Below are 22,717 nucleotides of genomic sequence, written 5' to 3' on the forward strand. Positions count from 1 at the left end.
AAAGATATTAATAAGAATGAAATATGGGGTTAGACTGCGTAAAGAAGTGCCATTGTGTTCTCGTTCTCCAGTGTTAACTGGACCGCAGGACTTAACAGACTCGAGCGCACTTGTGTTGGAATCTAGGCCATCAGACCTTTCAAACTGTCCACTGACATGGACGCCATGCCATCTGGGCATCATCTCTCTCTGGCAAGGCCACACAATGTCCGAGTCTCCAATGGGGCAAGAACACAGTGGACTGAAACCCAAACTGGATTGTTGCCACGGAGGCTTCAGGCTCTGACATAATATGAAGCACACCTTCCCCACTTTGACATCGTGTGAGCATGTGAGGTGCAAAAACAGAATGAAAGTCACTATCAGTGAGAAAGCGTAACATAAAAAATGGACAAATAAGACAAAATGGAGCAACGGAAATGGAAAAAACGTAAAGCACAAGGGAGATTAGGGATAAAGAATCCAGCTGACTTAAGTCTGAAAGAGCATGTTAGGACAGATGATATTTTTTTATCTCACTGATCATTTTTATACAGCATACTTTACAAAAAAATGCACTGACTTGGAAAGTCTTTCACTAGGAAAGCAGCCAAATGTCTAAAAATCATAAACATAAACAATAACTATGTTTGTGTGTGTGTGTGTGTATATATATATATATATATATATATATATATATACATCCTCTAATCTAAATCTGTTCTATCCAGCAACTGAGCTACAGTTAAACGCATTGCTCTCAATCACACAGTTTGTTTTTTTGTAGTTTCCAGCAGGGTGGGATATTACCAGACTTTCCCATTACTAGCTTTCTGAGTCGTTCCCTCTGGAATATTTGTTTTTCACCACAATGCATTTGCCAAACAAATCTTGTTTTGGATTATGGAAAGCAGGGTTTGAGTTGTGATGAACTTTCACTTGGTAATATACGTTTTTTGATACTGATATTTGTTTGATAAGAAATGGCAATTCATTATTTTACGTTTACGTTTTACATTTATAAGATATTACTCAACTGTGAATTCAAAATTCTATTTATTTCATTCATTACAGATTAGTTTATGTAAAAGCAATGTTTAAAAATTTAGGAAATACATAAAATATCCCATAATATATAAACATATATACAAATATATATATATATATGTTTCAGAAAGCATGCCAAGCATTCATGCTGATATTAATCACATGTCAATGGTTTATTAATTTTTTGTATAGTAGTCTATGAGTTCTAGTTCAGGCTGGTGTGGTTGCTTGAAAATCTGAAAGATAAATAAGGTGAGGGATGAGGCTACAACATTAAGTGTGCGAGTTTGTTTGAGAGCAGACGACCTAGTTGAGCCAAGGAGGACAGTAATTTAGGCTGTAGTGACACTGACGCACGGTCCTACCTTCTGACCAAACCTTTTTTCTATTCTTCACTCAAATTCATATTCCACAGCATCCAGTATTCCATATCCATCAAAAACTGATCACACCACCCTTTAGCAGATATTTATAAATTGTATTTTGGGCCACTTTCATTGACAAGAGAGGGTCACCTAAAGATGTCACCTAAAATGTATACTCTATACTGAAAAATATAATAAAAAAATACATCAACCACAATTGTGTAATTTATCCTATGGCATATTTTTATAAAACTAATAAAAATTGTCTGCCTGTAAAAGCATAAAGGGCATTCATTTTAAATAGGCAGACAAAAGCCTGGTTTCCTGGTTTTTCTGAGGAGAAACCAGGGCACTTGGAGAGACTGTACACCATTAAGTGCACTTATAGGGCACTGAGAGCGGTGCAATGGAACACACTCAGTTATTTCTGTTCCACCCGAGCCAATCATGCCGCTTGAGCCAAGGTTGTCTCCGTGACGATGGCGATGCTCAGTTCTTAAGGTCAGCCAGTGGCTCTTGAAAGAACACAAACATCTGTGTTATTAATCTGTCAGTGGATCACCCTTAAATCCAAATACCAGGGCATCTTCATGAATAAATCTTATTAGAAAGATATGATGTCCTTGGTTTGGGTTATTTGGTCTCTTTATTTCCCAGTGAGAGCCTCTGCTGTCTCAGACATTAAAAACAGGAAATCTAATCTTTGCTATCAGATGATTTCTAATTCTTCCCTTCCAACCATCTACAAAATCAAACACACTACTGTAGCTTTAAAAACCTGAACCATATGAAATCAGGCAAATGTAAAATTAGACTGGGTTCGCTTTACATCACTTGCAGGAAAGCCAGTCAGTCTAATTTCAGAACACAAACAGAACTTCTCACTCTATTGTCTTCTAACCAGAGATAAACACTATAATCTAGAGATTACCATTTGCACTAATTTCCAGCTCTGTTTGGCTGATGACAGGCAAAGAGAGTCCGAGATGTCTCAGGAAGCAGTTGGTGCTGCCGTCGCAATTGTTAATTTCGGAAATTCCTGAGAAGGAATTAATCAGCGGCAAGGAGATTATTACCAAAAACGCCTCTGCTGATTAAGGGTTACCCAAGGAGACATCATGAGCGAGCATGAGGCCACGACTTTGGAAGCGAGATGCTCAGAACTGCCAAAAGGGTCATCGTCACTGATCCAGAAAGGTGATCAAATTAGAGTTTCCACAAATGGAAGCACAGACACTGCATTGCCGGGGCAAAATACTCATCATGCCGTTAGCACTCCATTTCTATTGTATGGCAGACTGCAATCAGACTAATATAAAGTATGTAAGTTCTGCACCAATAAAAAAAAGAGAAACAGCCTGTCATGTCCAGCTGATCAGAAACAACAACCTTTGACAATATCAACCTAGAAATGGTTTACTTAAGTATTACACAAACATCTACACAAAGACTATCAACAAGACAGTTCTTGTTCTAGATAATGTCATTGTTTGGGTGTGTTCAGATCTCTGGAATGCAGAGAGGGTTGAAAAAAAGTTCACTCAGCTGAACCTGTAAAAATACATTACACAGTCATGTTTAATCATGAATATATTAGCTTGGTTTCAAACCCTAGTGAGATTATATATGGCGGGGGGTGGGGATTCTGGCCACTATATATTTCTAATATATCCAAAGTATTTAAAATAGGGCAGCTTAAGGATACATTTTTCAAACTGGAAAAATATATCAAAAGAGAATATATATATATATATACATAGCAAAATGCACTTCAAACGAAAAGAAGATATGTTTTTCTTTTTGTATCTGATTTATGTTTATTTAAATATATTTAAAAAAATCTATATATGTCATTTAATTTTGTAGCTTTTTGGTAAATTTTTAATATATTTAAAAGAGCAATTTTAATTCTAATGGGAATTAATAAAATAGTACACTGTAAAATAGTTGTAAATACAAAGTTGTAAATAAAGATTATTAAACTACCCTTTAAAAGAAAAAAACGAATTCAAACTATTTCAAATTTTTCCTTTAAATTAATGTTTTTATAAAAAAAAAAAAAAGTTTATTTTTTAAAATTATTTATGAAATGTTCTACGAATTTCTTACACCAAATATGTTTCAGTGTAGAGTGTGATGTGTGGAGGATAATACAACATTTTTTTAAAAAAATAAGGATTTTACCAAATGTTTGTTGTATATTTTTATGTTATCATTTTTCTAGCTTAGCAACATGCTCTCTCAAAGTCTAATAGAATCAAATGTGAATTGAGTCGCCTGTATGTTATTTGTGGGACACATGATATTGCAACACAAATCAGTCACTTATAAGGATTCATTTAATTCAGAATGCCTAAGAAGGAAGCTGCATATGTAGGAAGCAGAGTCAGACATCAAGCAAGATCACTCGGTTTTGCAACTCAATACAGAAACTGCACATATACATGTTAAAATGTTTGTGTACCAATAATCAATCTTCATTATAATATCAGATGTGCACTTGATATATCTTAAGTGTCGCAAACCTGTATCGCAAGGTTCAATTACCATGTGTGTTATATTTTAGCCCAAATCAAGAAATGATATTCTTGAGAGTCTACCCTCAGGACTTACTAATCACACACTGGAGACAATTATTGAGAGGCACTGTGTGGTAGTTGCTCTGTTCAGAGTTGACTTTGCAGTTTGCTCAGTCGTAAAAACAAGCATAAAGAAATGTATCTACTTGGAACAGGCAGCTCCTTTTTTGTATGCAGGGCATTTCGATCTCACTCTGAATTTCAGGTAAATCAGTGATAACGCTGTGGATTTGGTTCACTGAACTAAGCCATACCACAGCCTGCTTCTAACTTAACTGAATTTCTTTTAGCACAGTTAAGGTGACTGAGCTGGTGTGTTACGTCATGGTGCGTGATGGGACATCGAGTGTTTGGATGTTTGTTTTTGAGCGGGGGTGTCCTGACTGAGTTAAACATTTATCCTATTATTTCTCCCCTCTCCACCTCATTCATGTTGCTGATGCATTCATTCTTCCCAGGTGGAGAAAGAAGATAGCTGACTGGTCGAAACTATTCAGGAAGAGTCAAATCAGTCTGTGTGTGTGTTCTCAGGATGCATATCGCACTGCACAGACAGAGTTTCTGGCACTGATACCAGTCCTTGTAAACATAGAAGACTGACAAATTGACTTTACTCTGATTGAAGCAGTCTGGCAAACTGCCCCTCATGTTAAAGGAATAGTTCACCCAAAATGAATCACTTACTCGTGCTCATGTCGTTCTTCTGTGGAACATAAAAGGTATTTTTTTTAAAGAAAACCTTGACCACCCTTTTTTTTTCTAAAATGAAAGTGAAGATGGACCGGGGCTTTCGAGCTTAACAAAAACTCACATTTAATGGCCCATAAAGCTTGTGAACTACACCACTCTTCAAATTCAGCAACTGTGTATTCAATCAGCAAGGATGTTTGAAACTGTTCAAATGCCACAGTTAAGACATTTGTAATGTAATTTTTTGTCCATCTCCGATAAATGCTGTTCTTTTGAACTCTTGGTTCATCAAAAAATCCTAAAAATATGTATTACTGTATTTTAAGCACAAGTGTTTAAAAAAATTCCGACCTCCAACTTCTGAATGATAGTGTGGATTCAAGCTTCTAAAACCATGATAGTTTTGTGTGAATAATGTTTGTCATTATTCATAAATAGCTTCACCTCCAGTTAGTCAATGAGTGTTAACCAATATGACTGAATTAGCGAATCAGATTCAAGTTTTTTTAATTAAATCAATCAATTCACTGAAAAAACTATATCAAACTGAAAAACATGAACACAACAAGAATAGTTGCAAGATACCCCTTTTTTGTTTTGAAGCTTGACAGTCTAGGTCCTATTAATTTTCAAAAAATAACCTTTTGTGTTCCAAGTAAGCGTGAGGGTAAGTAAAAAATTTGATGTACATTTTATAAAAATATTAAGTGTAATTTAAAGCCAAAAGAACATTAAATTTAGCTTTCATTTCTGTGTCAAATTTACCACGCTAAGAGTCATCAGAGAGCAACGTAAGTGGCCTGAAGACCAAAGACTGGATTATGTAATCCACCAGCTGTCAGTTTGAGCAGCAAGATCATCTTGGCAAAAACCTGCACAGTCACAGTGTATCTATGGGTAAAATAATAAAGTATCCATCAACAAAGCCTCTTCCTCACAAGGCTAATGAGCACATGTAACCTCTGTCCTGTGGCCAACACAGATCCAAATAAGGTCAAGATTGCATGCAGCATGGACAAGAGGCTGCTTTCCATTTCCTTTTCCTCTATAGTTGTCCCACTCTAGGAATCCCCCCAAAAGCCTGATTTAGAGCAATGAGTCAGAAAGAATCTAAACTAATTTTGGTGGTCCAAATAATTTACTGATGACTCAGAGCTTTAGCAGAGATTGGTGTACATTGAGGCATTTCCCTGTAACACAGTGGCTAGTTGCAGATGTTTGGGTCAGCTCTACTCATCAGCACACCGCTTATTATTAAGTAATAGCTAAACATTTTTTATAACACTGCTAAATGTAATTGCATTTATTAGTAACAACGTCAGCCTACATTCACTGTGAAATTGTACATTGTACATTCACTGAATTATTGTCCATGCATGAACAGTAATGAAAGTCCATTATGTTGGTTCAGAATTGGATCTGTCGCTGGGGTTCATGATGTCAAGCTGGGACCCTGAAACACACATACACAGCAATACAAGGCCCTGGACTGAAATGAATCTGCTGTTCCAATGAAATGAGTCTTGAAGCGACGCAGGGGGTCATTCTAGTCTGAGGGGGTGGCAAGCAAGGCAGCAGAATGTCTCTCGGCAGGGGGACGGGGGTACACGGCTTTGTGTACCAGTGGAGCATTAGCCTGGAAAGTCAATAGCGGGGCCAGTGTATTAAATATGTAGATGCCAGTGGCGTCAACAATGCAGATTTTCTCAGTGGTGGCAGGGGCCACTGTTATAGTACACCAAACTGCAGACATTAAGCTGTTTGTTTGAAGTGGGTTTGACGGGCCAGAGCTAGATCATGATGTCCACAAAATCTCTACCACATCCTGACCCAAATGTGAAGTTAAACTTTTCTTTTTTGTATTTCTTCCATCATACAGAATGCGGAGTATAACTGGCTTTAGGTGGCTGAGATGGTGCCATCCTAAAAGTTTCCAAGTGACAATTCACCCAAAATTTTTATTCTGTCAACATTTACTCATCCTCATGTCATTCATTCTTTTATGGAACACAAACATAGACCATTTGAAGATTGTTTTGACTGTTTTTATCCATGCATACTTTCATTACCAAAAACCTCTTGAGAAAACTTGAGAAAATCTTTTATTCTCCACAAAAGAAAGACGATGAATGATGAGAAAATTAAGGTTTTGGGGGTGATCTACTGTATATACTTTAAAGGACTTTGGTATCATCCAGCAAACATACTGTAAGTGTCCCAAAACTTGGACAGAAATCAAGATCACAGTCCACATTTAGCACATGACATGGCATTTGCATTCTTTCACGGATAATAATTATTCTAAACAAACAGCATAATACATACTTGTATGTCAAGTTGCTTATGTTCAGTGAGCTTATGTTTAGTTTTGAGCCCCTGGAGAGTCAATATAATCTTAATACTGTAGCCTATCTCACCAAGGTGTTTATCCTGAACCTGCTCTACATTTCTACCAATTGTTTATTAGTGTATTTGCATACATCATCCTGATGCCATAACCCTATAAATACCACCTTAGAGCAATATGAACAGGATACATACACAAAGTGGCAACATACTGATGTGCTAGCACTACATAACCTGACTGTAGATTGGATTAGCTATCTAAAGACTGTTGGACAAGTAGAGCCATGGACACATAAACTGCAAACGTGCTGTATCTTGGAAACTGAAATATATCAGTCGGAGGTCTTGACTTTCATTCAACTGAAACTAAGTCAATGTCATGACCCACAACTCCACTGACAATGCCACTGCTTAACAGAGGCTGAGGGGCCATAGTCACACTTTAAGACACTTGAAAAGGGTAAAAATGGAATACTTCTAGTTGCATTTAGAAGATGCTGTTTCATCTTGAGCACTAACACTGCATGAAGCAGTGGGCCTGGGTTAAATGCCTCTAGAGAGTGGTGACAGACTGGATTGTACGTGAGACTGAGCCTGCAACCATTCTGTTATAAACTTCTGTTGGTAACTAGGCCTGTTAACAAGGTTCCCGGTTATTGTATTTTAATCCAGACTATTTGAAATAGCTATTATTTGGAATTACTGTGGGGGGGGGGGGGGGCAGATGACAATATGAGAGTAAATGATGACAGAAGTTTCACTTTTGGGTGAACTATCCCTTTAAGGTGTACATGTATCAATGACACTAAAGTGAACCAATTATATGTAAGCCAGTTTATCATCCCTTTTAACCATTGGGCTTCCACCAGATGAATACGGTGTGTCTGTGAACTGAAGAGCTCCGGCACTAGGGAAGTAGTGTAATGTAGGTCGCTCTGCCTCCACACAGCCCCAGTTCCACAGCCCAGGGACTATAGGTAGAGAGTAATGATCAAGGGAGAGGACACACACACACACACACACACACGCACCGCATTGGTTCAGCCACTTCAGCTAGTCCACTTTCCCTGTCCACTACAAGGTAGCCTTCAGAGGTTGCTAAATGAAACCAGCTCATTTTTTCTCAGGGCAGTGATCCATATCCATACTGAACAAAATTGGGTTTGACTTATGGTTAAACATTACAGCATTACAGCACAACAGGTGCATCTGATCTACTGTAGTTCTCCACAAGTTTTACACTTGGGTCTATATAATAAACACTTAAGGAAGTATGCTAACCAGCAAAACCTTATTCTCAAATTCAATATCAACAGCACGGATGCATACATATGTATATATATAGAGAGAGAGAGAGAGAAAGAGAGAGAGAGACCAATTTTAAAGTTATGTCACTGGCAGCTGCGTGTGCACTGTGGTGGAAAACATTGGTAACAAGTGGAGGGAAAAGGGTTATATCCATGGAATAAAAAAAAAAAAAAAGTATTGTTGCGCCTTTGGATGACAGAATCGGAATGCAAATAATTTTGACAGAATACTGCCGTCAAAGAAGCTATTTGAAGCCAAACAATGCAGATATTTGAATGGACAGACTATGGATGAAACCTACAATGATTACCCACCAGAGAATGACGAGTTGATTTTTCTTATCAGAATTGTGAGATATAATCTCAGAATTGCAAGAAAACAGTCAAAATGTTAAATTATATACTCAAAATTAACTTTTTTACCTTTTTAAATTAATTCCATGGCTTCCATAGACTGCCAGATCTGCCATCTCAGTAGTCAATGAGATAAGGCTTGGTCGACCAAAATTGTACCATAAAATCCACAGTTAGTGGTGAGGTCACGCAGTCTGTGATGGACGGCTCGTTAACGGATTTTGTTGTAATACAATACATCCAAATTCTGACCTATCATTCATTGACATCAAATTTGGTTATCATCTGAAATACGGAAGTAGAAGCAACTTTACATGGATGCTCAATCTAATCTTAACCTAGAAAAATGTGTGCTATTCAAGTGTCTGAACAGTAGCGCGCTCACAGCATGACAGATGGAGGCGCCAGTGTTGGCGCTTGCTCTTAAAATGCTCTATCAATTTGGTCATAAAGAAAAGAGTAATACATCTTTTGAATCTGTAAAGCCTCTATGTTTATTTGTGTGCACTCACTACAACAACAAATCTTTGCGCTTTTGTAAAATATTGAAATTAACAGGATTTGCTTTCTGCCATCTCAACCTCTTTGAATTTAATGAAATGAAATGTCTATTTTCAAATGAAATAATTATAATCTGGAAAAAAAGAGACATTCTCAGACTATGCAATCCGTATGAAACTTGCATGCTTGCACATCAGCTACTGTGGAAATGACGAGTCTGTGTCGCCAAATGTATCTCTTCAGTTAAAAACATGGAAAATGTTAATGCAGTTTAATCTTACTGTTTAAACATCCTTCAGCAATGAATGATAATTATATAGTTTAGCTGGCTTCCTAATAAAAATAACTTTTATATTTGGTGTGAACATGTTTAAAAAGATTCTTGATACTGTCACGAAAAATATTATGTTTGCCATTGCCATTAAATACTGCCCAGAAACTAAAAAAAAGCTGAGGAGGAAATGCAACTACAGAAGAGAAGGGAAGGCAAAAGAGGAAAAAGGCAAGGAGGCAGAGAGAGAAGAGAGAGAAACTAATTATTCAAAGCCAGATTTAAGTTATCATATACTGTATATAGAGATATTAAATGTGCCTACAGATTTTGGCATTTGCTTAACAAAAACAACATAAAAAAAGCAATGTAAAGACTGCATCTCAACACTAAACAAACTCCTTCAACACTCCTTCAACATTCAACTTTACAATGAAATACTTTTCAACAAAGCCACATAATTTATGTAATACATAATAATTATTTTATTAAGAGGAAAATAACCAAACTAGAACTTAAACTATTAAAACATTTTAATTAATTGAAATAAAATATTAAAAGTCTTCAATGAAAATGGGAAATGTTGCCTTACTAAAATTACTACTAAGTACAAAAATTATTCAAACGAAAGCTAAATACAAATAATTAAAAATGAAATTTAAATTTACTTTTAAATTACTAAAATTAAACTAAAAACAAAGACATTAATTCAATAACTTAATAAATACTATAGCATATAATACAAAATCATTAGTGTTAATTTACAGATTCTTTTTTTTTTTTTACTTTTAAAGTGCCTCATCCGCATTAACAGAAAAATCTAAAACTTGAAATACACTTGATGCATCTTATTCCCTCCGAGACAAAACACAAAAAGCTGACTGCATAATTTGGATTTTTTTATGCTGAATACTAACATGCTTGTACATGCAGAGAGATAAAGATCTCAGAAGAGGTCTTCAAGGTCTTTGCTTGAGAATAACCGAAATTAAACAGAGGGAAAAATAAAGAAAATACTGAAAATAATTCTGGCTAATTCTGTTAGTTCTATGTTATTTAAAAAATGGCATTACACAAACATCTACCATATGATGCTACTTTAAAGTGCCCCTATTATGCCATTTTTAAGGTTGCTAATGTTGTTTTATGAGTCTCGTAAAACAGGTTTACATGCGTTCAAGGTCAAAAAACACATTATTTTTAGGGGTGCTCCGATCACGATCGGCCGATCGTTATGCGCATCTCATCAGTAAAGCCAGTTATTTAAGAGCCAGAGCCATTGCTAATAGAGAAGATGCGCAAATCCACTTCATTTTCAGTGTTTATTGGCGCATCTTCTCAGTTCACAATGGCTCTGTGTAGTAACAGCTGTTCTATGTGAAATCACGCACCTGATGGAATTAACCGCTGATTAGAGAACCGGCTTTACTGATGAGATGCGCACTGACGATCGGCCGATCGTGATCGGAGCACCCCTAGTTATTTTCTAAAAAAAAAAAAAAAAAATTATTTGACCTCATTTCTTAATGTCTCTCTAAACAACTTTACTCTCACAGCGCAGGATACAGCGTCTTCTCAACATGATGTTAACCACACAGTAATGTTACTGTATATGCGATGTAGAACTACGGCAGACATTATGCAAATGTGTTACTTTGTGACGTAGAGCCGTAACCGAATTCGATTCAAATTCCTCACGACTCGTTTCACCGATTGCGAGCAAACCTTTTTTTTTTTTGAGTGACAATGACTTTAATTATTGTGCATTGTTGCCTTCACAACTTTGCAGATAGTTTATGTTCACATACAGCTACATGACACACTGCATGAAAGGTAATATTCGAAAAGGCATAACAGGGGCGCTTTAACTATAATCTATGACTTTTAAATTAACTACAAACTATATAATATTGTGTCAAGACCCGCATATATTTAAAAGCACATATATTAACAACCAACAGATGTCCTAATAAACCATATTACTTGATGGGAAAATTAGTTCGTTGTGATTATTGTTAATAAATTATATTATTTATTCAACATTGGTGTCCTTTATCACATCTCAAGTGGATTAATTGTCTGCACATCATCTGTCTCCAGCATCATCTGTTGTAAAATCACTCTAACACATAACCTTTAGTGGATCATTCTGTTAATGCACTAGAGAAGCACGTGCTAATGACTAGCACTAATCTGGACGCTGTGTTCATGACTCCACCACTTCTGCCCTCAACCCTATTGCAATGGGACATCAAGACCCTGCAGATCTCAGAAAGTGTTAAATGAATGGTGTCTCTGCTAGCGGGCTGAATAAGTAAAGCCTTTTATTGCAGAACCTGACCTGAAGGAAGACAGTGCTGGAGGGGATCCTGTGCTAAAAAGGGTTTTGAGAAGGCCAAGCCATGTGGTGCTGTACTGGTCCGGAGACGCTGGTGGAAGGGCAAGAAGCACAGCGCTGGGGCAGTCCTTAGTAATCCCAGCACAGTTTTATGATTAAGGGATTACCACAGCAAGTAGTTTTCCATCCCAGGAGAGCCCTGCTCAGAGGACCGGTCAGCACAATATAGAGAGGAAGAAAGAGAGAAACAGGTAGCAGGAACAAACTAAAGGGTAAAGATCAAAATCTTGCTTTGGGCGTATAAGAAACAGTGGTTTGCCTGAATGTCTGATAAGTCTTAAGGAAGCCCTGTAAAATCAGGTACACATGATCATTGATGATGTTTTAGGGGGCATTTACTTAAAAAGAGGACAACAAAAATGAAACCGAATTCAAAGATCTCAAGCTATCACAGCCCCATTTGTAGGGTTGAAAAAAAACCACACAAATATTTTAAAATGAAAATGCTATTTCAAAGATAGCTGTTCCTAAAAAGTTTAATTTCTTCCATAATTGACTGCTATGCTTTTAAACTAATTGTACATGATGGCAAAAGTAATTTACATTTAAAAACATTAATCATAAAAATGTACCTAAAATTCAATGTATCTAAATAAATGAACGATGTAACAAACAAATACATTAATATTTTTTTAATCACTCAAAAACAAATACATTGTGTTTTGTGAAGTAATTTTAGGCATCATAATATAAAGATTTTTATGCACAAACACATAAAAATCTACTATAACTACATAGTAACTAATGCTAATATGCACTCTTGAAAAGATTCAAAAGCTCGTAGAGGGTTAAACATTTAATATAATCTGATAATCCATCGCCATCCCTTTAAATTACAGCATTACAGCTATAAAATGGCAAAACAATTAAATATTCATTATTGGTCAATAGCAATCAATCAATCAATCAATCAAGACAGACAGATACATATAAGCTGGCAATATATATCATCCATCTCTAGACTAACTAACTTTTCTGAGAGTGTTTTCTCTCAATGTCAGGACACTAATGAAACCATAAATATACTAAATCTAAATGTCACTAAACAACTGGTTAGTTGTTGGACAACTAGTCAACTTTGCATATCCCTAATGTACTATAAAATGAACTTAGAATGCAAAATCATCGAAAAGAACATAATGACACCACAGTGATTCCACCAAATGCCATACTTGATTATGGGTTTCAAAGCTTTGGTATTTGAAACCCACTACTCTTCTTAAAGGGTGACCTTTACCTTTTGAAAGTGCAGCGAACTGCACGGTGCACCTGACGTACCAGCACCAAACAGAATGAGAACAAGCCCCCGTCCAACCCACTCAGCTTAATTGCTCTGCGACTGCAGAGGAGCAGGGTATCAATCATAATTCCATTCAATTAGCCAGCCAGCAGTTTTAGAGGAGGTTATGGACCTCTTTTAAACAAATGAAAAACAGGCAGGACGATAAAACCTTGGAGGACCTGTGAAGGAGACACTGCTGGCAGCTCTACGGTCAGGAGAATGTTGCACAACACCATAAATGCTCAAGTTTTTGTGGAACAAGGCTTATGTAACCTGGCACAGGTGCTTTTTTAGTTTTTTGTTTGTTTGTGATGGATGGATGAAAGCTTGTTGACGAGATGAGTAATCCAACAAAGCACACATATGCTTTTAACCTATAATAAATAATTGAAACAAATTAATTACCTAACATGCCAATGAATTAATCAAATACATCAATTCAGTTCATACTGGGGATGTTCTCGAATTCTTGGTCTGTTTGCACGTGCAGATGGACATCATGAGCACATTTGTAGTACACATGGTCCCCTTTGAGATGAAGCATCCTGATCTCTGAACAGTGCAAAAAAAAGACAAGGCAATCTGGTCTTCAACTCTCTCTTATCCACTCCTGACCTCCCAAGAGGCACATTTAGGGAAAACTGCAAAACGAGAGAAAACCTTAAAACTATACCTAATTAATATTTGGGCCTGAAAACATCTGGTTTATAAGTAATGACTTGTAAATCCTTGAGGACCTTCTCTCTCTCTCTCTCTCTCTTCTTGGGCCACTGCAGCCTGCCTTGTTTGTCCCAGTGCAGTTCTAAATTTGTCCATAGACTGTCGAAGCAGAGGCTAGCTCATTCAGCCATCATAGGGGTGCCACACTCGCTTCTCTTAAGTGTCAGGTCTGATCACAAGTGGAGATGAAGACACAGTCCTAGAGACCTATGGGAAGCAATGAGCTGGATTTATTTATTGATCAAATATTCCACACTGTGTTTTGTGATTTCAGCTGCGAGCTATTACTCAGAAAATGAAATTCTATTACAAGCAATAGGCGAACAGCAGGGTTTAAAACGTTGCAAGGATCTGATGGTATTCTGAGCACTTCAGAACATGCAAAGGACAAATAACGTACTTTACATACTTTGCTTGGCAAATGCATACTTAAAGTGTTCTTGTGTTACTGATCAAAAACAAGTTTTAAAGCTATTAGAAGACAAGCCTGCAACCTTAAGCCCAAAAAGTGTAACGTCTAATGTTAATGCTTCCACTTTGGAAATTCGCAGGGAAGGAGACCAGAGGTTGTTTTGTTTGAATAGATGTCAATGGAGGATAGGCTTCACTGCGCAGAATAAACTGCTTTTTAGAGGAAACAGCTTATCATTTAATGAACTAATTCAACTTGTTTTACACTAAATAATACTTTTGGAGTGTTGCATGACTCTGACTGAAACTCAATGACATCAAGGCTATACTGTAGTAGTAGTATGCTTTATTGTTCTTAAAAAGAAAACTGCTATGAACTATATGTTGCTGCAAAGAAACCAGCACAGACACCAGTATACAATAATTTAATTTATACCTTGGGACTCTGTGTCTTCTACTGGAGGGAAACAGTTCATACTGTGTGTGAATGCAAGAAATGAGTCAGATCACCAAGAATCCTGTCTGATTAAGAATGTATTCCTCATCTACGCTATCATCAATGCTGTCAATACCATGTACGTACATCAACAAACATTTATCTGTACTGACAGGTCACGAAATGTAAGTTGAAGCATTTAAGATTAATTTGAAGGGTGTGTTAGATGAGAAAAATTAACAAGAACAGTTTAATATTTAATATCAGCCAAAACAAATGTATGTAAAATTGGCATAAAACTAAAACTTAGTAACACCATTTGTTATCATTAATTAACTACATGAGTTAACGTGAACTAACTAACTAATGAAAAACCTTCAGCATTATTACCTTAAGCATTTACTAATCTTAGTTGATGATAATTTCAAAATTTGCAAACACGTAATTCAAATCAAAAAGCTGTCTGGTAATATTATTTAATACAAAACTATAAAAAACTGTAACAAATGTGTTGCTCATTGTTAGTTAATGTTAGTTAATGCATAAAACATCAACTAATGGGACCGTATTGTAAAGTGTAACCAGAAACCAGTTACCAATATGGCACCAACATACCTCATCATAGAAACATCTTTGATTAATATGATTAATTAAGCAGCATTTATGTAATCAGTATGATTAAAATTCTAAATAGCCTAACCGTTCTATTAATATATATCATTTATTTTATGTTTTTACAAATACATTTTTAGACAGCACACAATAGACACTGGATTTGAGCCTGAAATAAATCTAAATCTGATTATAGCTCTACAAAGGAAAGTCTGGATGTGATCGGAGCGGGAAAGGGAAGGGTGAACGGGCTACAGCGATCATCTGAAGTGCAGCTGCTGTCAGTGTGTGTCTGAAGAGGAACCATACACTAATGCCATGCCAAGGGCCCCCTGACCACACTGACCAAGATGAAAAACAGCATCCTTTCATCTAGACAAAACCTGGCCACAGATACATCGTCTGCTCTCATGGAAACAATACACTGACACGTCTAATTGTTTTCCTTAATTGCTGGGTCAGTGTTGTCATGAACAGACATCAGAGGATGATTCGCTCCGGATGCTGATCAAACACTGATAATGAAGATTCTATGAGAGGACAGCGGTTGAAGAGATACTTCAACTAAAAGTAATTTGTACCAAACAGAAATCTTGCAAGCTTTTTTGGAAAAAAAAAACAAATTGGGCTGTCAAGCTCCAGAAATAACATAAATAGGCTCATAAATCCATTCTCAATCCAGAAATATCCACAAACTAGATTATCATCCCATATTATAATATGGTTTATGATCATATCTGTATGCATTACTTAAAAACTGAATGTTTAAATGTATTTTCAGGGCAACACCTCGTATTCTCCAAAGTATTCAGCCCTAAATGTTCAAAAAGAAACCTAAAAGACACACAAAAAGGGAAACTCCTTCCATCACAGATGAGTGAATGCCATATATGATGCTACAACAAGCAAATCCATCTTTCTGCAACAGATATTTCCTCCACCATTGATTTTATCATGACACAGCTGTGTGGTGTAGTGTGCCGTTTGTTTCATTACCACAGGCACTCCCTTGGGCTCTGTGTGTGTGTGTGTGTGTGTGTGTGTGTGTGTGTGTGTGTGTGTGTGTGTGTCGCATGTCTTTTGTGCGTGGGAACGCATGTACAGTATGTGTCTGTTTTGTGTAGATTTGTGTATCAACATATGTGTGTGGTTTACAGCTGTGAGAGATGGGGGTTAAATGAGCTTTAGGAGAGTGTTCCTCTATCCATTAGTGTCTATCAGGACTCCCCAGGGTCTCTGAGGGCCTGCTCACCACAGGAGGAGGAAACAACCTCCATTTTTAGCCTCACATTCGCCACACATCCCCATTTATCAGCGCACAACAACTAAACCAGACTGTTAGATAACATCGCCAATAACATCACCGAAGGTTTAAAATCAACCAAAATAGAAGGGGTATTCCTGTTCAACTTGATTTTGCATTTAGAGAGAGATGATTAACAATTAATATAAGTGTTTTAATATAATTGTTTTATATTACTTATATTATTTATATTAATATTTCGGATGCATTTCGGATTGTTCTGAGTCACGGAAAGGATACTGCAAAAACTGCAAACTGTAAGTAATAATAAGCACTAACCATAAAAATGTGTATTTAGAATAGCAAAATACATTTTTAAATATATAAAAAAACTGTAATACAATTAATTACAATTATATATTAAATTAATATTCTTTAATTAATTGTTAATGCTAAAGTATGTGCACCAAAGCAAGCTCTATAATATTTTGGCAGAAATTAATGTCACTTAGAAGCAAAATACCATCATGGGTTATATGGGTAAAAATTATAAAATGAAATAAAATTACAGCGTATAAAACATGCACTGTAAAATCTGGGTGCTAAAGCAAAAACTATTGAGGGACACCATATTACAAAATTGGAAAAAAGACCTTCAAGAAAGAAATCAAAATCAAAGTCTGAGTCACTATTTCTCTACTGATTGGCTCTTATTAAATGAGACCCTGCTCTCTTCCCAAGTCAGAAATGTCTCCACACAAGTAGGTTGCCCCCATCATCTGAGCACTGTATTTGTAATGAAGGTTATTTACCGTACCATCACCAACCTCCCCCTATCAATTTTTGCTTCTCTTTTTCTTCTTCTCCTTTCCACACACACACACAGCCACTCTCTCCACACACTCTAGAGGGAGCAGAACAAAGGGGATCTCCACTTTTTCTCCTAGGACTATTATTACATCTTCAACCCAGCGACAAAATAATCACCCATTCAGCTGAATCACCAAGCAGGCAGTGGAAACTTCTGTCCTAAAGTATGCGAAGTGATTTAATAAATGCATATAAACCATTATAACTGTCAAAGGGTTAAATCCATCAATGTAACTTTAAGGTCACTGCCAGGAAAACTGTAAACATACACCAACCTCAGGGGAAATTACAATATTACCCTCTCCTGAGGATCAGATATTAGTCAGGGTCAGTGAACTAGAATAAACATTGAGATCTGAGCGTCTTCACTGACATTGATGCACTGAGCACTGCACAAATCTGAATGTGTAAATAGCTCTGTGATTCCCCAGAAAGACTGTATTTGTGTGTTTGTTTGTGCGAGAGCAAAAAGGATTCACCACAGCAGGCCGTGGCAGCCTGTGGCTGACATTTGAATTAAATTCAAACACAGAAAACAATAAACTCTTTGTGAGGTGGTCAAAGTTTGTCGAACACAAATGCAGTACAGATGAAAAGGTTTATTGATCTGTATAGGCTAGTATAAATATGAGTTGGTTGGGATGAGGCATTCAAGTACGCAACCAAATATTAAAGATGAACAATTAACACTGAGCGGTGGTTTCAGACATTACAGTGCTTCACTCGCACTGACTCTTATTCTGTCTAAAAGAATGAAAAGACCGAGCTGAATGTGGAGTGATTCGACCAATCAGATGAAAGCATCGTTTCAGCTCTGCCCACAAGTGCGAATGAAATATTGAAGCCATAAACCGAAATGATCAAAACGTACACGGACCAACTGTCTTGTCCATGTTCTCTCACTTGAATCCTCTTCTTGAGATTTGAGTCTCTTGACCTTCTGCAAGCCCCGCCTTGTTCACGCAGTGATTGATATGGCGGGAGGGGCGAACACGTGATCGGCTCGGAATGCATTTTCAGTGTGCACATTGAATTTTGCTACATTCATTGCGGGACATTGAATTAAAATGCAATCGGAAGTGTCTTGACTGTGAGTGTTAATGCATTTAAGAAAAATTGCATTTAAATGATCATTTTGCCACAGTTTTTGCTTTGAACATGTTAGACATATCTAATAATTTCTGTAATACATTTTAATTTTAATTTTGCAACTTATAAAGCGTTAAAATTAGTATTCATTTTACATATTAAACCTGGTGTATGAAATGGCAAATGAAAATTATGTAATTTAATTTTCATTTTTATTTTGCACCAAACGCTGCATAAAAGTATTGTAAAATGTAAATGTAAATACAGAAATGAATTGTCATTTTACATATTGCATTGTCATTTTGCATATTACATCCCAAAATGAATATTGCTACCCATATGCTTCCATATTTGTGCCGCTATTTACCCATTATGTATGAGTATTTCGTGCTCATAAAGATTCTGCTAGGGTTGAATGGGCTATTTATAGCAAGCCAATGACGTTGTTTATCAACCGTAACCCCTTCCCACAGATCTCGCCCAGAATTCGAAACACCGCGATACCATACTGCTTGCTACACTACACTACACTACACTAGACTGTTCGTTTTGAAGCTGTAGATAGGTGTGTCGTGTCGCGGTACATGGCGATGGCGCACACAGTTGCCCACGTCTTGAGAGAAAAGGTAACTGTCTGCATGTAACATGCATGGAATCAAAAGCAGTCATGCTCAGTTATGTCATCGAGCCCCGTTCAGCGCTTGATACAGGCGACACGGATGTTGTCTGCTCGCTCAGATAAACATGTGATATTGTCAGATGAACAAATATAGATAACAACATCAAAAGACAAGGGTAGCGACAAAATGATTATGACGAAGCGCAACGCAAAAATAAGGGGAACACAGGTGCGCCGTGCTCGTACGGTACCCCATCAGAGTATAGAGGGGGTTGCTGGAGAACGGAGGGTCTTTTCGGAATAATGAACTACAATTTGGACCGCGAAATCTGCTTGCATTTGTACTAAAAATATATATTGTAATAATATCAATAAACATATGACTACATATTATAATGTGTCAATATAGTAGTAATAAAAATAATAAATGTTACTATTAGCACTATGAAAATTCCTGTCACACCTGTAGACATGAACGTAGAGCAATATAACCAATTTGGAAAAGCTCACATTTTATAGTCTTTGAAGTGGCCAGACTAAAACTTTCCGCATGTTCAAATTAAAGAAACATTCTAGAACTGTTTATTCCCCCCGCGAATTATAACTGTGCTTCTCATCTACAAACACACAAATAACTGTGCAGGTTACTTAAGCTACGTGAACACGGGAGCAGGAATTAAGTTTCCTTTTGTCCTTCGCCCTCTTGTTTTTAGTCTCACGCTCTTTAATGTTTAAAAAACCTACAGTATGATATTAGGACACGCGCATAGTAAGTGATACAAATGCATCGCGAAGGTGCATATACTTAACTATTTACACAGGTGCTGGAGACACAGGTCGAGACATTCCCCTTCCACCTCGTCCTCCGAGATGAGGTCCGAAAAGGGACGCATAGGTAGAGGTACGTCCTCCTGAAGAGGCGGTTTCACCTCCCGCAAAAAGAGCTCCAAGAACCTCTTGAATGTTTTCTCCTCGTTGGCAGAGCCGGCCATCGCTTCTCATTCCTGAAGAGACTAGAGACAGCTGGAGCCTGGCAAGAAGTCTACACTACTTTGAATCATAGGCTGGAGCGTCTCTGTAGTCGCGCGAGTAGGGGAGGGCGCGCGCTCGCGCGCTCGCGTGCACGGAGAGGGATTCGCGCAAAATACATGTGTGACGTCACATGGGGCGGGGTATGAAAACCATTTAATCACATATATTTGTGACAGAAATGTACTTTTGACTTTAAAGTGTCTTACCTGATGATGTAGCGTATTTTACATACATCATAGTAGCCCTATATAAACATTTCGCAATTGTGACTAGTGGAAAACTCAGATCCCACCTGTAGTTTAGTTTCCCACCATGTGGTTACATTATTTTGCAGAGCTAATACTTTAAACATTTTTATACAAAGTATCTTAACCTAATCTGCGAAGTTATTTTTAATGCATTTTGTAATTTTAAAATGTTTCAATTAAAATTAAAATGTTATAATTTAATCAATGTACCTTTTCACATTTTATGTTATTCAGGCATTTCTGCACGTGATGTGTCTCTATGCGCAAAAAGAGTATTGTTTGTATTAAGGGGAAAAAAACACATAAAAGGGCATGATAAGGTGCACGTATTTAATACAGTTAGGGTAACTATACGTCCTAATTTTCCCCGGAGATATCCTATTTTTTGGACCTTAAAATTAAGTGTAAGAATATCAGTTATTGTTATAAATAATTAATTTCCAGTAGACTTAGGTTCATTATGCGCGCGCTAAGCCAACCTTTTTTTTTTTCTTTACTTTTTTTGCCAGATCTGTGTTTTGTGTGAAAGTATGACGTCGGCCGAGCACAATCCTGTGACGTAACCAGCCCATGCTTCATGTTTAATACTGAAATTGGTTTTGTCAGCATTTTTAAGAGCATGGCCCTCATTTGTTATACCTTCAAGTCAGTTTCAACGTTATCTCGCAGTTAACCTTTTCCAGTCAAAGCTGAAAAACAATTATGGGTAGGCTATTCTTAATGGGTTAATATCAATAAATTTAAATTTGTCACGGTGAGAGCTGGTGGATGGCCCTCGGAAATTTGATGCACATTAGGTTATTATTAAAATCCAATTAGGCTACTAGCCTAGGCTACTAGTAATCTACTATGAGCCACTGATTCAGGCGCCGTGCGAAACAATTAGCTATTTAATCGTTTAATCGTCAGGAGCACGGTTTACTTCGACAGAGCTCTTCGAGAGATTGTTTTTGAGTGTGAAAAGTCGATAAAGGATTCTCAGTGTGCCTGTATACAGGACGTCAAGATATTTAAGCTAAAAATAACTGATGTAGATTTCATATCATCACTGAAATTAACTGTTCCGCTCCCACAAGGCCATTGTTAGTTCAGCCGCGGGTTGCCAGCTATTATTATTAACCCCTAAAAATTCAAATGACAGAAAAAAAAACCTAAAAGCTTCTTATATGGCTTCAAAGAGATCCTATATTTATTGTGGTTTTAGGACATGCCTAGGTAGTTCAAGATTGGTTGCATATCATATTAAAAGCAATTAACCCTTTCAAGAATGCATTAATGTAGGCTAAATATTTTCAAACTAAATATTATACTTAGACAACAGCTGAGACATTACAATTATTGGAAGGCGATATTTGCTTTGGGTTCATATTCACAATAATAATATTATTGTTGAAATGTGGGCTGCCAGATACAATCATTAACCATTAAAATGACAGGAAACAATCTAAAATCTTTTTGCTTTTAGAACATGTTTGTTTAACCAGGGGGTTGCTAAATCATATAAAAGGCAAAATTAACCCTTTCATAAGTCATCATCATCAGTGCCCTTCACTCCATCTGGGGTATGGGCCGTCAACCACGGATGTCCAGAGTCCTCTGTCCTGAGCCATTCTTTCTAGCTGGTTCCAGCTGTAGCCCATCTTTGCAGTGTCTGCCTCAAGGTTGCGTCGCCAAGTATTTCTTGGTCGGCCCCTCTTCCGCTTGCCTTGGTGTTTCCACTCCAGCACCTGCCTGGTGACATTGGCTGGTGGTTTGCGTAATGTGTGCCCTATCCAACCCCATTTCCTCTTCCTGATGTCTTCTTCAAGGGGAAGTTGGCTGGTTCTTTCCCAAAGTGCGTGTTGCTGATGGTGTCAGGCCACTAGTACATTTTTCATAAATGTACTAGTGTAAATATTTCCCCACAGCATATTACAGTTAGACAACTACAGCTATTGCTGAGGAATTCAGATGATAGAAAAACCTCATAAGCTTTGTGAAACACTGGAAGCTGATATTTGTCGAGTTCAGAATTAGCATTATTAAAATGACTGGATAATTTCAAACTCAGTATTAACCTTTTTAAAAATGGTAGGTTAACCATAGTTTACGGTGAAATATCATAATTACCACAGCTAGGTAACAAAATGTCAGAAAAATTATAAAAGCTTTTGAAGTGAGTAATGATTATGGTATTTCAACTGGTGCATATTTGTAAAGAACAACAAAATATAGCCTTGCCTGAATAGAGCAATCCGAAACGGTATTCATAGTCAGCTAATAACTTGTTAATAATCATGTTCACCTTCAATATTATAAGTCTTAAGGTAAAGCGATGT

General features: G+C 37.0%; 1 protein-coding gene across 1 annotated transcript in view; it reads right to left on the reverse strand.

The window, feature by feature from the left end:
• The window catches only part of LOC128021086 (protein phosphatase 1E), a 33,393-nt gene extending 13,202 nt beyond the window's left edge, over positions 1 to 20,191 (reverse strand). The window contains exon 1 of the mRNA XM_052608010.1: positions 19,930 to 20,191. Within this exon, the coding sequence (XP_052463970.1) occupies positions 19,930 to 20,111 (182 nt within the window). The 5' untranslated portion in view covers positions 20,112 to 20,191. The remainder of the gene's footprint in view (positions 1 to 19,929) is intronic.
• Between the last annotated feature and the right edge of the window lie 2,526 nt (positions 20,192 to 22,717).

The sequence above is a fragment of the Carassius gibelio genome, chromosome A10 (genome assembly GCF_023724105.1).
Source record: "Carassius gibelio isolate Cgi1373 ecotype wild population from Czech Republic chromosome A10, carGib1.2-hapl.c, whole genome shotgun sequence".
NCBI classification, from domain to species: domain Eukaryota; kingdom Metazoa; phylum Chordata; class Actinopteri; order Cypriniformes; family Cyprinidae; genus Carassius; species Carassius gibelio.